The sequence below is a fragment of the Aquila chrysaetos genome, chromosome 17 (genome assembly GCF_900496995.4).
Source record: "Aquila chrysaetos chrysaetos chromosome 17, bAquChr1.4, whole genome shotgun sequence".
NCBI lineage: Eukaryota > Metazoa > Chordata > Aves > Accipitriformes > Accipitridae > Aquila > Aquila chrysaetos.
This window is the reverse complement of record NC_044020.1, coordinates 7,218,590-7,234,989: the sequence shown is the minus strand read 5'-3', so window position 1 is coordinate 7,234,989 and position 16,400 is coordinate 7,218,590. Positions and strand designations below refer to the sequence as shown.

The following is a 16,400-nucleotide window of genomic DNA, read 5'->3' as shown; positions in this document are numbered from 1 at the left end:
CTGAGAGAACCTGATCTCAGGCAGATCTACGCAAATGCAATTACTCAAACCCATGGTCATGATCATGGTTTGTCCTGCCCTTTCCAAAAGGGTATGGAAACCCTTTTCTTGTCCCTCTCTCTCCCTCCCTCCCTACCTGTCGCTCCTCCTCCTTGCAGGAAAACTACAAGGTAGTTAGCGCTAAAATGCTTTTTCTGTTCTTTCCTTTTTTTAAGCTTCAGTAGAAGAAAGGATGAAGCAGATTTACAACTTCTAGGTACAGGACAGGCTCCTTCCTCATTTTTATGCTACTTTAACTGCCCTTACTCATATATATAATATAGTCAATTTGTATAGCTATCTAAACATACTCTGGCTTACTGTTGTACAGCACAAATGAGGATCTGGCCCAAGATGACAAAAGTAGCATGGAAATACTTAAGTCTACTAAACAAGAAACAAAAAAAGTCACACCATTCTGCACAATGAAACATACATAGATAGATAGCAGTATGTTTCTTCAGTTCCACTGTTAAAATAAATTGAGCTAAAATTTGTTAACATATACATGACCAAAGATTGTATGTGTGTATTTATACCTCTTCTTACTGCTTTACAAAACCTAGCTTGGCTTTTCACAGGACTGTAACAACATACCTGTATTTGTTTTTGTCCTTGTATGCCTTACGAATTCTGTCAGTCACAGGTTTGCAATTAGTCACTAGGTTTTTTGTTACTGGAGGCTGGAAGAAAACATTGTTTAGATTATAGGTTACTGAAAATTACAGAGTCTGTTATAAAGATGTACTTTGTAGAAAACTTATATTACAGCTAGAAAGGCCTGTATATGCTTACTCTCCTAGAATGAAAAGCAACAGTTTCTTGATCAACTGTTGAAGGGGAAAAACAAACAAACAAAAGATACTGGTGCATAACATCAAGATTTTCTATGCATACAAATATTATATGAAAAATACAAGATTATTTTTGGCAAAAACATTGTAACTTCTAGATTTCACCCTCAATAAAATATTCAGAAATTGTAGCTCATTTGACAGCTGTCTTTGACATTCCTCTGGTAGAGGCCACCAGTAACACCAGCCAGGCAAACTCCACAGAACAGCTGATACACGCGAGGCCTTATTTCTATCACAAGCTATGTTGAAACAATTCTGGGAAATAAAATCCCTATTCTCAAGGGATATTTCTATGGTAGTAGACTCATTCCAAGAAGTTTAGCTGTTGCAGACAACAGAAGTAAAAATAAATTAGGCCTCTGTGCTAAACACAAATGCTATTTTGTCACTATTTGAACTGACTGGTAACATTAGTACATTAGGCATTACTGCTTAGATTAGTAATATTTTACTAACTCTCCAAAAAGATTAAAGTAATTTGACATTGTTCCCAACCACTGAGACTTATTTTTAACCCCATCTTAAAACATATTCATGGCAGCCATCCTTTACTACTACTCTTCAAAGTTTTTACTTCACAGAATTTTACAGACTAAACTGAGAGTCATAAAGAGGCAAAATGAAGGCTATACTGGATGTAATGTCCTCAGACTGTGCAGGATTCTCAAATCCACACCTCCATTTCTTCAAATCAGGCTGACAGAATGGCTTTATATAGAACTTTGCTGGAATTCAGACTTAGGGGAAAATATTTTTAAAACCTTGTAAAACAACCTGATAAGAACACAAGGCAGGATAGATGTCCAGAGGGAAGGAAAGGAGAAAAAAAAAAAGAAAAAGAAGAGAAAAAATAGTCAATGTCCATATACATTTATCTACATGTACATTGTAGATCTATGTACTATGATTTGCAAGTGCTGGGGATCAATAATGCTCTTCTACTACCCAAAAGTTCATGAACTGTACTCATCAAAATTATTTTTGCTTTGATACAGTATTAGTTTGAAGCTATAAAACACCAGGTCATGAATTTAGCAAAGTACAACCACACATCTTTTTCACACGCATAGGTTGATGCAGGAATTAAATTCTCATTGTAGAAGAAATCTAGGTATTACTATCAGATCTAAAGATTCTAGATTCCTAAATTCCAGCAGGCTTTAATGAGAATTTAACCACTAAAATAGAAATTAAGGACTTAAATCCTTAAGGAACATCTAGTCCCAAGACCTCCATTTTCACAGAATCACAGAATGGTTTAGGTTGGAAGGGACCTTGGGAGCTCATCTGGTCCAACCCCCCTGCTTATGCAGGGCCACCTGGTGCCAGTTGCTCAGGACTATGTCCAGATGGCTTTTGAGTATGTCAAAGGATGGAGACTGTCCACAAATGGACGACCTGCACCAGTGCTTGTCACCCTCACAGAAAAAAGTGTTTCCTGATGTTCAGAAGGAACCTCCTGCGTTTTCGGTTTTTGCCTATTACCTCTTGTCCTGTCACTAGCACCAGTAAGAAAAGGCTGGTTCCATCTTCTTTGTGCCCACCCTTCAGATATTTATATACATTGATGAGATCTTGCCTTGAGACTACTCTTCTCTAGGCTGAACAGTCCCAGCTCTCTCAGCCTTTCCTCATAAGAGAAATGCTCCAGCTCCTTAATCACCTTCATGGCCCTTCACTGGACTCCATGCAGTATGTCCGTATGTGCCTTGTACTGAGGAGCCTGGAACTGGACACAGCAGTCCAGGTGTGGATTCACCAGTGCTAAAAAGAAGGTAAGGCTCAGCTCCCTTGACCTGCTGGCAACACTTTGTCTAATGCAGCCCAGGATACCACCTTCTTTGTGGCAAGGGCACAGTGCCGGCTCATGTTCAGCTTGGTGTCCACCCTGACCCCATGTCCTTTTCTGCCAAGCTGCTTTCCAGCTGGGTAGCCCCTAGCACAATACTAGTGCATGGGGTTGCTCCTCCCCAGGTGCAGGACTTTGCACTTCTCCTTGCTGAACTTCATGTGGTTCCTGTCAGCCCATCTTTGGATGTTAAAAGGAGTTAGTCTGAACAAGTTTTTAAATACATGGGTTATAATTCAGATAAAGACTTATCTGAAAGTTCTCATCAGAGAGGTATTGGGCTTACTGTCTTTTTGGATCACAACACTGAGTTTTCCTAACAAGGATGACTTTTTAAATCCCATTCTAAAGCTCAGCTTTTCTCTGTTTTTGAAGGAAATTAATGGCTAAGTTAGGTAGTAGCTTGTAAAATTTTCGTTTTATAACACGTCATGTACACACAAGTAGAAATTTTTGTATATACTTTCCTTCTAGAAATCAAACCAGCTTTTCAAGCACAGTAAATACATGCTCAGGAAAGAAACCAAGCATCTTTTAAGACCAATGTTTCTTACCAGATTGGGATCGTAATATGCTTCCTGAGTTGGTGGAATGACATGGATCTGAGTGATGTTGGCAGGAAGAGCTTTAGAGCAATTTATTAGCATTTGTTCTAAACCCGTCAAATCCTAACAGAAAGAAAAGAAAAAAAAAAAAAAAAAAAAGAGATAATCCTGTTTTCTCACTGACATAGTCCTAAAAATCCAGGGTGCACAGACATATTTAATGTTACCAACATAACAAATTTCCATGCTACTGTTGGAAAAAAACAACTTAATATTCAGCAGACCAGTTGTTGGGGACTCCCCTAAAGTAAAGCAAATGCTTAATGTCATTTTGATTTAAAATGAAAAACACACCTTTACTGATGATGTCAGGACAGTACAGAATTCCCAAACCAGCACTGGCATATTAAAATCCCAAATCAAGCAAACAAACAGAAAAGTGAACTGAAAGGACAGGAAGAAGATTTGCTGGTTAAGGTACAGGCCAGGAACACAGTAAAGCAGGGCTGTGTTCCAGCTATGCCAATGAATTTGTGTGCTGTTTCCAGAACAGATTATTTCATTGGTTTGTGCCAATTCCTCTCTGTAAAGCAGAAATAGTACATTTTGTTCTCTACCAACTGTCTCTAAGTGCTACAAAGACTATGTCTCTGTTTATCAGGTTCCTAGAAAAACAGAAGTGTAAGTCTTTGTATATGGTCATAGTATTTACTAGCATGACCTCTTTACTACCCTTTTTTTCAATTCTTTCTTTAGGCCACAAGTTCCTTGCAGCATGAACTGTCTTTTACCATGTGCAAGAACAAGAATAAGCACAGCAGGATTCCAGTCTTCACAGTGGCTTTTACCCTTGAACATTTTTCTGACAAACTAACACTAACTGCTTGCTTGAACTCAGACACCAGTGACCCATTTTTCTGATGCTGCTAGAACTCAGTTTAGTTGTTGACTTCATAGAGCAATGAATGATAAAATAGAACACATTATACTCTCCAGGTAAAATTTAAGAATTGCCAAATGTTACAGATGCTATAAGCAAGGATAAAATAAAGATTTGACTCATTTTATTTTAACAGTTTTGGACTTTAAAACTGAAGTTACTCTAAAAGTTATTGGTAAGGAAACAGTACCTGCAAACTTAATGGTAGTTCATGGATTCTTGTGGCCAACGTGCGAATCTCTCGGTCAGACAAAATGCCCGACTGGTCCGTATCAACCTCATCGAAGATCTGAGAAATGTTCAGTGGCTGGACTGCACTCATAAGATAGTAGAAATATGAAAAAGCAAACTGCATATCTTCTGAGTGCCGCACTTTGTGAAATGATGTCTTGTCAAACTCCTCAGGAAACCTATATAAGAATGTAAACTAATTTAGTACTCCAGTTTCTTAAAGTAAAACATTCTGTACCAAAAACCAAATTCTCATCTAGAATTTTAAAAGGTCCTCAAATGTCTCCTTATTTTAGTACAACTATCATGTTGTAATAAATTCCCTATTTCCTTTTTCAAAATATAATTTTAATGAGTAGCCATCAACACATTGGAAATAGCTATAGCAAAGCATCTACAGAAAGACAGAATTACCTACAGTTTTACATTATTCAAAGACATACTCACATATCCTGTAGCTCTTGCATAACAGTGCGGTCAATCATGTGAGGCATATGAGCAGGGACTTTCCGAGATGTAAATCCAAATTTGCTGTTTAAAAGCTTATTTACATATCGAAGGGAATCAGCAAATGTATCTTTCAGCTGCCTTCCAAGATGTTTACCATCAGTAAAGTATGACATCTGTTTGAGTAATGACTCTTCTTCCTAAATAGCAGGACAGGCACAAATCAAGGTTACACTACCATGAAGACCAAAAACATTAAACACACAGGAAAAATGACACTTCAGCCAGCTGCCAACTCTTTCCAATATTTGAAAATGGGAAGAGAAGTTTTGAATATTTTTCTTCATATTGCTTAGTTCTCTCTTTAAAGAGAAAAGATAAAAGGTAACCTTTTCCTTAAAATTTTCATGCTTTGAGGATTAGTCTATAAAAAACTTCCTTAATATTTGTGCTCCGACACCTCCCACACACACACTAAAGTTCCTGTTTGCTATCAGATTTATTTGTAATATTGCCTTGTTTTTTGCTGATGATTCATCCATTTTTGATAAACTGAAGTCCTATGAATATAAAGATTCCTTACGCAAAATCCCATCTCAGATGAACAGAAAGAGATAGATAGTCTTTTAAAAACATAGCCCATTTGCTATTTGGATTAGTGCAAAGCAGTTGCTACCAACTGAAGCATAGTCTCCATCTTCTCTTCTAGAGGTTTTCAAAACTGCCAAAATGCTTTGGCTGGAAGCAGAGGAAGCTTCCTACACATGTTCTTGACACGGTCTGGATATTCAGTCTTGTTGGCAGACTTTCAATTTAACTTTTAGAACCCAAGTATTTACCATTATACATATTTTTTGCATTTTTTTTAATAAACTGGATCCATATTTGCATAAAAGCAATCAAAACAAAATTTAAGCTTTCTGTTGTAGTGCTATGTATGCCTGAACAATAGCACTGTGCCAACATACAGTGAACAGAAACCAAACCTGACCCCCCCCCCAAAAAAAAAAAAAAAAAAAAAAGGCAGTAGAAAGGGAACAGAAATGGCTATTCAGCTTTTACCACCTAGCTAAGAGAGGCCCAAATCATAAACAAATTAGACTTTATGTGAAAAGTCAAAAGGAGCTTTCAAGAAACCTCAGAATTTGCCTCAAAGACAAGACAGATTCCAAATGTATATATCATATTAACAGTATTCCACTATATGCAGAAAAATGCAACTATTCCAATAAGCAATGGCATTAAGATACTCACATCAAGAAGGTCCTGGAAATACTTGTTTTTCTCCCATGGCAAAAAGCCTTGATAACTTCCAGCATAAAACTGTAATTTCCTTCCCCCTAGCCCCTCCCTTACATTTGTATCCACCTGCATAGGCCCTTTTCCTCCTTCCATTCCCTGTGCGTCTTCTCCAGTATCTAAATTCCCAGTACGTTTTGATTTCTGGGTTTCCCTTAATATCAGTGCATTCAATACTTTTTCTCGAGTTTCATTTTTATTTTCCATGCTCTGGGTGGGAACTGTGGTTTTAGGCTTTACTTTATAAATAGGTTCATTTACGTTCATTGTCACAACAGTCCCCTTTGTTCCCGTAAGCCTTGAAGGAACTTCTTCACTTGCTTTTATTGTTTTTATCTTGCCATCATTTACATCTTTATAAGGCTTCTGCCAGCTGGTATGGTTCTTCTGATCTTCTGAACGATTATGCACACCCTTCTTTTCCAGGCCTATAATACTTTTTATCGTAGTTAAGAGCTGGAAAGGTCTCAGGAGAGCAGCCTTGGATAGGTTAAATCCTTTCTGAGTGATATCACCATTTAGTAGTTTTAAGTCCAGGTTCTGCAGTGCTAGCTGAACATCTTCAGGAAGGAGAGACACGTTTACTGATGGTATTACCACTTCTTCATGTAGACTCTCTTTTGTGCCATTTCGACGTCTCCTTACTCTTGGAAAGCGTTTTTCTTCAGGAATATCCTCAAATATCATTTCAACTTCTGGTATTGAAGTTATAGTTTTAAAATCAGATTTGGATTTTTGCATGGAAGTTGTATTCAGTTTTGGTTCCTCTCTAGTATCAGCTTCAACAGCTACTTGCATTTTAAACTCTTCATCATTTTTATTTAGAAACGTAAGGTTAAAATAGATCACAGTTGCATTCATGCCACTATGCATTATGAGGTGGATAGTCTTCCATTTGTTAGCAACTGAAGCATGTCGGATAATTGGATTATCACTATATGAACCCTCAATTCCTTTCTTGGCTATTTCACTGAAGCTGAAGTAGGGCAGACATTCACCTTTGGGAATAACATAGTAGGTCTGATTAAGCTGAAGCGTCACCTTGTACATCTCTTCAAAGTGATCTGGAAAAAAACCCAAGACACAAACCAAATTTCTGTCAATTTGCAGTGTGACACTTATCTTTCAGTCTTTTTTAATTGTAATATGCCCAGCTAGATTCACTATATTAGCAAGGAGACAGCTTTGTGAAAGAACACTTACTGTAGCTCCCAGTTCTTGCTCACCTATCTTTAATAATGAATGACTAGAGCATACTCAGATATATAAAGCTGCCAGACATTCCACTGGTAACTCTAAAAGCCAGTATAATTTATCACTCTTTCAGTCTCTACCTGAAGAGCCTAAGTGGCTTGTTATCACATGTCACTTAAAATTATGTATCAGTCATAAGTAAAATGCCCGTACTACATTTTTGCCACATTTTAGTAGATTAATGTTACAAGAGTTGGATTTCACTGCTACACTGCATCTTGATTTGAGACTGCCCAAACCAGATAGGCTGAATCGAACTTCTCCCTCCCACAGCAGAAGACAGTTATCTCTCTACTCTCGCATGAACAAAACCTCACTGCCAGCAACAGAATAGCCGTAACACACTCGTCTGAGCGGAGATGCCGGGGAGCCTCTACGCTTTCAAACAGGCTGATTTCTTCCACTTCTGTTCCCCTACCTATACCAGACAGCATTCTCAATCACTTCATTCATTCCTGCTAGTCTTTCATATCAAAATAAACTTCGGACAACTTCAGGTGACTGAAAGTAGCCTTTGGCAAGAGCCCAGAGCCAGGCTTGAACTCACACTGTCAGTATCAGAGAGGTTCTTTAATTTTTTTAACCACTACGAGCATCATCAAGTCAGCTGTCCTTACTCAGGTAAAGACTGTTTGCATAGCTGAAATGTAATTTCTCCATTTAAAATGTAAGCCTCTTGGGGCAAGGAGTTTGATGCTTGCTGCTCTGTAAAGTATCAAGCACCCCACCCATACTTGGTCAATAACGGTTTTATTTAATAAAGCAGCATATAATATTGATTCAGGTTTGGATTAGTGAATACAAGACTTTTTTCTTCAGCTGCTAGCAGCTCTTTTCCACAACTCTGTACAGGACATCTTAGCCCAATCTGAGAGTAAAGATAAGCCAAAAAGGTCAGGCAATTAAAGAGAATTCCTATAGAAAGTTATCGGCGATGTATTTTACATACCCTGGCCACAGTCACCAGCATCAAATCCACAGGAAAGGACATTGCAGGCCTGGTCACAGAATTTGTCTGCTAGCCAGGAATTAGCACAGCCTTGGTTACAGTATGAAACACCACTTATTCCTGCACCAAATTGCCATGGTGGTCCATTCCCGATACCTCCAACTGCACCTCCACCAGCAACATAGCGACTACCCCCACTGTTACCTACAGGGAAAGAAAAGAAAAACAAAAAAACCCAGTCATTTGAAATCCTTATTTCCAAGTAAAGGCACATTTTAAGCCACAGTGTTAAAGCTAGACTGAAGAGTCAACAGTCTTACTTATCACCAGTGAAATTAAAATGGGGCAAATGCTTAATAGACCTCTATGAGTTACTGTAAAATAATCTATAGTGTGCACAATCTCACTGTTGAAGTTTAGGAACTGACTTAAAATTGCAAAAAAAACCTCCAACATATTTTGTCTTAACTTCAAAAAGACAGGCAGAAAACTGATTTACTACTTCTCGTGCTTGCAGTCTTGACTTTACAGCCCCCTAGAGTGATATCGCTTCCTCAATCCAAAAGCACCACTTCATTTTCCTACCCTAGAGTCCTGAAAATTCGATCTAGAAACTCATGGTGCAGCTCCACAGTCCTGTTGTTATTTGGGTTCTGAGTCCAAATAATATATAATATTCTACTACTACTACTACTACTACTACTAATAATAATAATAATAATAATTTGAATTTTAAAAACCTTCCTTTCAAGCTAGTCAAATTTGGTACCCAAAGAAAGATGTTCCAATGCCCTACTATTTGCTGTCATTTTCCATAGATATTTGTAGTTTGCAAGAAATAAGGTTTTCATCTGTAAGCCAACTTTTTTACTATTATTAAAGGAGGTAAATTTTGTAGTTATAGGAGAATGACAAATTACAGAATTATTTTTATAAGAGAAAACAACAGTTCACTTTTTCTAAATTTAACACTGCTGTCTTACCAATGCAATCACCTCCATCCCAATCACATGCTGAGTTATTACAGGCTTTATCACAGTAACCGTCTTTAATCCATGAGCCAGGACATCCCTCAGCACAGTTTGGCACAGGCCAAGTCAAGTAAACCTGGAACAACATTACAGTCTGAGACAAGGACTGGCAAAGAGAAGTCAACTGAGCTTGTTTCTTGGAACACAGACACTTAAATAATGCCTCCCTGCGTATAGTGCCTTAAGTATTCACAAAGCTTTACAAACAGCATTTAAACCCTATCACCTGTGAAGTAAATGTTATCCCTTCAAACAGAAGGAAGAACTGAAGAATTTCCAAGGCCATACAAAAAGGCAGCAATGGCCAGAAATAGAAAGCAGGACTTCCCAAATCTACTTCTGCAAACCATATTCCAATAAAAAAATTAATATTTTATCTTTTATCAGATAAGAAGGGGGAACTTAAACTCTGAAATAGCTCTGCAGTTCACTTGTTCTCCTGACTCAAAATGTTGCTTCATTACTAACCAGTCATGAGATAAGCAGCACATGTTGAACATAATCCCTGAAGCATCTGATTCTCTATGACTTAAATAATTCTAAGAATTGCCAAGACAAAAAAAAGTGTGGGGGTGTGTGTACTTTGAACTGGGGAGGCATTAAAAACCACACACATTTTCCTTTAGGCCTTATTGTTTCAAGATTTTAGCAGCACATTTCCTACTGAAACACCTGCTGATCAGGTTATCACAAACACCACTGCACCTAACCTGACTTTATCATCATAACTGGAAAGAATAACTGAAGAACAATACAAACACACTAACGGTATGATTTTGCAATTATATGCTTACATCCTTAAGATTTAAAACAACTAAAAGCCTCCTAACATCCTCAAGTACTGAAACAGTAATTTTGGGGTAGTTTAATTTTGTACAATGCTTCTGTGTGTGTGAACAACTGTGCACATCTGCCTGCATGAATTGTTTGATTTGGTGGTCTCTAGTGTCTTGTGTACTTACTGCTTTAATAGAAATAACAAATATAAATCTTAATTTTTTCCTCCATGTCACTCTTATAGATCCATCTCATGGATGGAAACTCTGCTGGCAACCAGAGTCTTTATGTATGACTATTGCTAATGTTTCCTTTCCTTGCTTAACCCCAGTTGTTGATAATAGGTCTGCTGAAAGACTAAATCACTTTGCATGTTCATGAACATGCAACAACAAATCTTTTAGCAAATAATTTTATATATATGATTATATAGAGAGATTGGGCAAAGATACTATGGGTGTCTGGAACAGAGGTAATTAATGGTAAATTTAAATATTAGACCAATTTGAACGTCATCTAACCTCAGCATTACCATGGAAGAACTGATTCTGTTTTGTTTTGAATACTTCCCATAAAACAAAAAGAATTTACAAGGGAGGAAAGACTGACAGCTGCCAACCACCACATCAGTCTTACCAGTGCTCCAACAGAAAGTGGGAGAATTAGAGAACGACACTGAAACTAAAGCATGAAGCCTGACAGAGGAACCATTATACCGCCAGAAACCTGTGAGTGAATATGAAAAAAAGTAATTCTGCAACACAAACATCAACACAGCACACATACAAAAAAAAGACAGAGCCCTCTCCACCCTGCACCTTTGCTAACAATTGTCTAGTTAAGAATAATGAACCTTTAGAAGTAAAAGGGGGAACGGGGAGCAAAGGGAAATCTTCTTGTATTTGCTCTTCCTTTCAAAGTAGTATATCTTTGATTTTTATTATATTAGCATAGAAAAGCTTTACATCTATTTCTGGTAAAAAATCCTTTCATAATGGCTTACCTTTTGACCTTTAGAGTGACTGTAGAAATCATCAGGCCAAACATCCTTCCCAAACATAACATCATCATTGAGATAGATAAACTTCTGAGAAAGGCCACTGATACGATGAATGTGACTTTCAATAGCTGGTGAACTGAAGGTAGGCAAGTGACTCACATTCTGAAATATTTCCTAAAACAAAAAAGCCCCAACAACCCAAAACAGTTTCAGAAGGCAAAAATAAATAAAAAAACCAAAACCATATCTGGTGTGCCTGACCTTTTATATTTGATACTTATCTACTAAAAAAAAAGTTTTATCAAGAACAAGGAGAAACACAAAAGACAAAAAAGTGAAAATATTGTAGCAAAAAAGAAAAACTTCACTATCTCATTTTCCCCACAGAAAACCATTCTCAAGTCTTCTGCTTAACTAAGAAACTGCACCTGGTTCAACGCAAAGTCACAAACTCCTCTTTCACTGGGTACTGGATCAGGCCCAGTGTACACATATTTATACTTCTCATGCAGTACAGGCTGCACAAAATTTCAAGCAAGTTGAACCTGTTCCAGCACTCAGAAAGTCAGGATTCTTCCATCTCTTTCAAGTAACTTCACAAGCAGACAGCAACAGAAGTTGAATTAGTATCTTGTTCCAACTTAGGTTGCTCAGGGCTCCTATAGCATGTCCAGATACCAAAATTACTCCCAAATTCATAATAAGAAGCTACTAGAATATTTTTGTTTCACTTATTCAGGAAGGTTGAAGGATTCCCTTTCTCTTTTTAAGTTAAGATTTTTAGAATGCATAGCTACTTTTTTTGCAGCCATCACCTTAGTTCCAGTAATTGTAATTCCATCCTGTCTCAACACAAGCTTATTAGATTATTACCGGTCCTGAGAGTGTTTATGGATTCAAATTACATTTTCTTCTCCCCAGATTCTTTATAAAGAAACTTCATAAGGAAATCAGACATGGGTATACGTTAGCTGAAGCTTCAGTATTTGGAAAAGTGGACTAAATGAAGGCTTGATATATATTCAGTTATCCGCTTAGCCAAAATACAAAGACATACTGGGGTTTAATAAAACCATGGATGAGATGAGGAAGAGGTGGTCACTTCTACCTTCCAAATAAATGCAGCCTTTAGTTGAAAGGGGATAATTGCATTTCAAAACAAACACAGAATCTTTACTAGTGCCACTTTCATGCTGGTATTTTCGTTTGTTTGGGGTTTCTGGTGGGGTTTTTTTGTTTGGCTTTTGTTTGTTTGGGTTTTACCTGATGTGTCACTATGGTTATCCGAGGATTATCCAGGTTAAGCCAAGAAGGAATCTGCCCATTAGTGACGATGAAAATATGTCGTACCCAAGGGGCATGCCTCTCTATTGATCGCAACGAGTATCTCAGCTCTTCATTATCTTCAAAACGGCTGGCAGAAATATCTTCATCCTGTTTAGACTATAAAAAGAAAAAAGTCTTTCTTAGATTTTAAATAGAACATTCACATACTGATCCAGCTAGGTAACAACAGTATGCTTTAGCATATGGGTGCATAAGCATTTGAGAACTTAGCTGTCAAAAATAAAAAGTACACCAATCAAGTACCATTATTCTTCTAAAGGATCATATTCTTCCGAATTATCAAGGTAAACAATACAATCTTCTGACATCAATGGCTGAAAACCTGGTATCATTAGGATGTCTGCTGACCACACCACAAGACAACAGTGCTTTGTGTGATCCAGGCTCTTGAAGAAAGAACCCCAGAAAAAGCACACCCTCCTGTTTTCCTAGATTATTACCTTCAATTATTTTCTGATCTTGATCAAAAGCCAAGTTGCATTTCAAATCCATAACATCACCTTTTAGCAATCTAGTTTTAAGAGGCTGGGGCCTTCCAAGTACATTGCATTATAAGCCATATATAAATGTCACCTAATATAGATACACTGGAACCGTCATGATGTAGCAGCTCTTCAGTTATCCTCTGCTCTTATTTTAAAGAACTTAAGCAGGAGAAAATTAACAAAACTGAGCCTAATACTACCAAATAGCTAGATGTTTCCGTACATTTTTGTTAAAAAGACAACATTTTAATTAGAAGCTCTTCAGGTAAGTAACAAAATTAGGTTACATGACACTGTAACATATGTTTCTTCTCCCATTTATTAGAACTTAATGACCTCTTCTAAAAACAAAAATTAAGGCTGCCTAAAAGGAACATTTCTAAAAGAAGTATGCCCAACTGAAACAGTAAACAAGAAAAATTTGAACATTTAACAATTACCAGTTTTGTTACAGATTCTACACACTGTAAAGAAGTCTCTTTTTCTAATATGTACAGTAAGATAGCTTACACATTCTCAAAAACATAACAACTGAAAACATTTCAGCAACACCAGCATCCACTGGCTTGGTACCCATTTACAAAATAATGCATAATTTCAACATGGGAAAGTATAAAGTTTGAGTTCAGCATTTGTATTAACAAGGAAAATTTCCCCCAAAAGCCAGGTTCACAGGATACAAAGACAGACTGCAAGCTTTACTGGAGAGGGCACATCTATTTTACCCATGCCACTTGACATTTACTGTAAAATTAAGTTCTAGCAGGAGAAAAAAACTAAGATTTTAGAAGATCTTATCTTGAAACAGACATCTTGTTATTTTATTTCCTTTTGCTAAACCAAACACCCTTGCTTGTATCAAAAGCATTTGAAGTAAACCTCCTTTCCTTACAGATATCTGTATTTCAGGACTTCAAAATTTTTGGAAGAGAAGTAATTAGCATTTGGTCAGCATATATGATGCCACAAAGATGTCTAAGAAACATATTGGAAAGGAAACATTCATGTTTGTTAACAAAGCCCTCTGTCTCTCCCACACAAGAAGCCTGCTTATCTGCCAGTCAGTATCAGTTAAGCCTTTCAGGACTTGACTGCACACAACTTTATCAGAACACGTGCAGAGGGCAAAATCTTTCATTTAGTGGAAAACATTAAAATTTAAATTAAATGTCACACTTTGATCCTTCTTCCTCCTCGATTCCAGAATTTGACAGTGTTCTTGTGATGTTTTCTTACAACATAATAAATACTGCATTCTTAACACTTCCAAGCTTCTGGAAGAAATCCCACGTTCCTTGTCATTGACTACTTAGCCTCTACTTGCAGTTTTTAAATACTACCACCTTTACATGCTACAACAGAATTTACCTACCTGACTGACAGAGCTGAGGTCCCACAGCAAATAAGCAGGATTAAGTGTCAGTTCTTTTCCATCTATAGTCATGTTCTTCTTTGCTTGCTTGCTCAGTTCTTGGAAACCCTTAGGGTTATTCAGTTGCAGGAGAGCCACACTGGCTTCTGAATAGAGCTGCAACTATACAAGCAGAGAAAATTTCTGGCATGCACCAACAGCAGCACTCTTTCTTCGCCAAATCCATCTTTTTGTTATATTTTTCTTACTTGAGTTACTAATAAGAATGACTGATAAACACTGTTTTTAAAGAACTAGAATTTTGTAAGAACACAAAAAGGGGTAGTAAAATGGGAAATTAAAAACATATAAAGATACACAACATTTCTAGATGCTTAATTTTCATTTTCCAAAGAAAATTTCTCTTTACGCAGTGATCCAGCAACAGTAAAGCTATCCATGTTACAAATATTTCTGGAGTAAGTGAATAATAAGTCCCCATCCTTTCCCCCTGCCCCCCTCCCTCCAACAAAATTCATATTTTATTACAACTTTATTATATGACTGAAAGAATCATACTTTTTTTTCTGTTTTAATCAAGCAATGCTTTTCTCAGAAAATTAAGGCCACCGATTCATCGTTGCTGTCAGAAGCGTGAAATTTTCAGAATGGTTTACAGATCAACCTACAGCTCAGAAATCTGAGATACAAAGGGCTCCAGAACTAATCCATGTGGGTCTCCAAGTCCTTAATGATGGTTGCCAATAGGCTGTTAAGGTCATTTCTTAGTTGGGGACTGTTTGATCTGTTTGCTGTTTTTATCTCTTGCCACTAGTAAGTCTGTATATCAGATTTCATAATGCACAGGATAAGAACGGGCTTGCACTACATGCTCTCTCTAACAGCTAGTATAGCTTACAAATTGCAGGGCACCAAAACATTTCACTAGAAATATAGCATAATCCAATAAAATGCTGTGTTTACCGTATGAAGTAGCATGAGCAGACACAAACAAGCTAAAAGCAGAACTGCACTTCGATTCAAAAGAGTCGGACTGAGAATAACTGCAGTTAATCGTTAACAATATTTATTAGATGCTATGCTTAATTTTTGTCCCTTCACGCAACATAAGACAAATAAGCATATCTACCAGATTTTCAGTTACATAAGATCCATAAAAGCAATTCATAAGTTACCAAAATTTGAATACTGTCATGTTTGAAAACAACAAAACCATCACAGTATATTTCATAATAGCCTTAAGTGATTTTTCCTTTATTTTTTATTAAATCTGACCCTTTCTGCTCATTTTAAAACAACACTTGTCCCAGAGTTAGCACCCCTTCCCTTAGCAAGACCAGCTGTCCCACTTGTGACATTTTAAAGCTGTTGATGCTTTGACTCATATGCTATTTGAGATCTTTCAATCTGACTTATGAGGCCTGCCATCAGAAAAATCTGATAAATCTCAGACCTTCCAGGGAATCATCTGAACCTACGGGTGGAAAGGATGGCTTCAGTAGCTAAATGGCTGAGGTATAGTTACGGACTGCAGCTAGCAACCTCCAAAAATATCAATATCGAAATGCTACAGATTGCAAAGCTGCCATCAGTGGGTATGTGCTTTATTTAGGAATACAACAGTGTCACACAGTCCCTTAGAATCTGTCATTTAAAACATACATATAACAAACGAAAAATATTACCATTCTAGAGCTTTGAAAGCATTTAAGAACATTTAGTTTCTCTTCAATTTGTTTCCACTAAAGTCAAAATAGGTATGTGTACTACAGATTCCTAACTAGATTTATTACAAAAACTTCCCGTTCCACCACCCCCCCCAAGACAGCATATATACTCTAGGTTTTTAAATATGTAACAGTCCAGGCACAAACAAGAAGTAGTGAAAAAATGTGGTCCACTGCTCAGCATCAGACTTAACCCCTACATTGAATAGATTATTCTTATTACATCAGTGGTTTTTTTTCCACCAACACCT

At 37.1% G+C, this 16,400-nt stretch overlaps 1 protein-coding gene across 5 annotated transcripts in view; it reads right to left on the bottom strand.

The window, feature by feature from the left end:
• The window catches only part of GNPTAB (N-acetylglucosamine-1-phosphate transferase subunits alpha and beta), a 46,859-nt gene that overhangs the window by 8,989 nt on the left and 21,470 nt on the right, over positions 1-16,400 (bottom strand). For 4 of the 5 annotated variants that reach the window (XM_030040232.1, XM_030040231.1, XM_041129474.1 and 1 more), the window contains exons 8-17: positions 14,423-14,584; positions 12,482-12,661; positions 11,222-11,392; positions 9,394-9,517; positions 8,411-8,614; positions 6,163-7,271; positions 4,909-5,108; positions 4,421-4,640; positions 3,300-3,413; positions 637-722 (exon numbers count right to left, since the gene is read on the bottom strand). In XM_030040232.1, the coding sequence (XP_029896092.1) occupies positions 637-722; positions 3,300-3,413; positions 4,421-4,640; positions 4,909-5,108; positions 6,163-7,271; positions 8,411-8,614; positions 9,394-9,517; positions 11,222-11,392; positions 12,482-12,661; positions 14,423-14,584 (2,570 nt within the window). Of the gene's footprint in view, positions 1-636; positions 723-1,528; positions 1,671-3,299; positions 3,414-4,420; positions 4,641-4,908; positions 5,109-6,162; positions 7,272-8,410; positions 8,615-9,393; positions 9,518-11,221; positions 11,393-12,481; positions 12,662-14,422; positions 14,585-16,400 lie in introns of those variants that run through there. The other variant, XR_003927089.1, reaches the window with a different exon arrangement.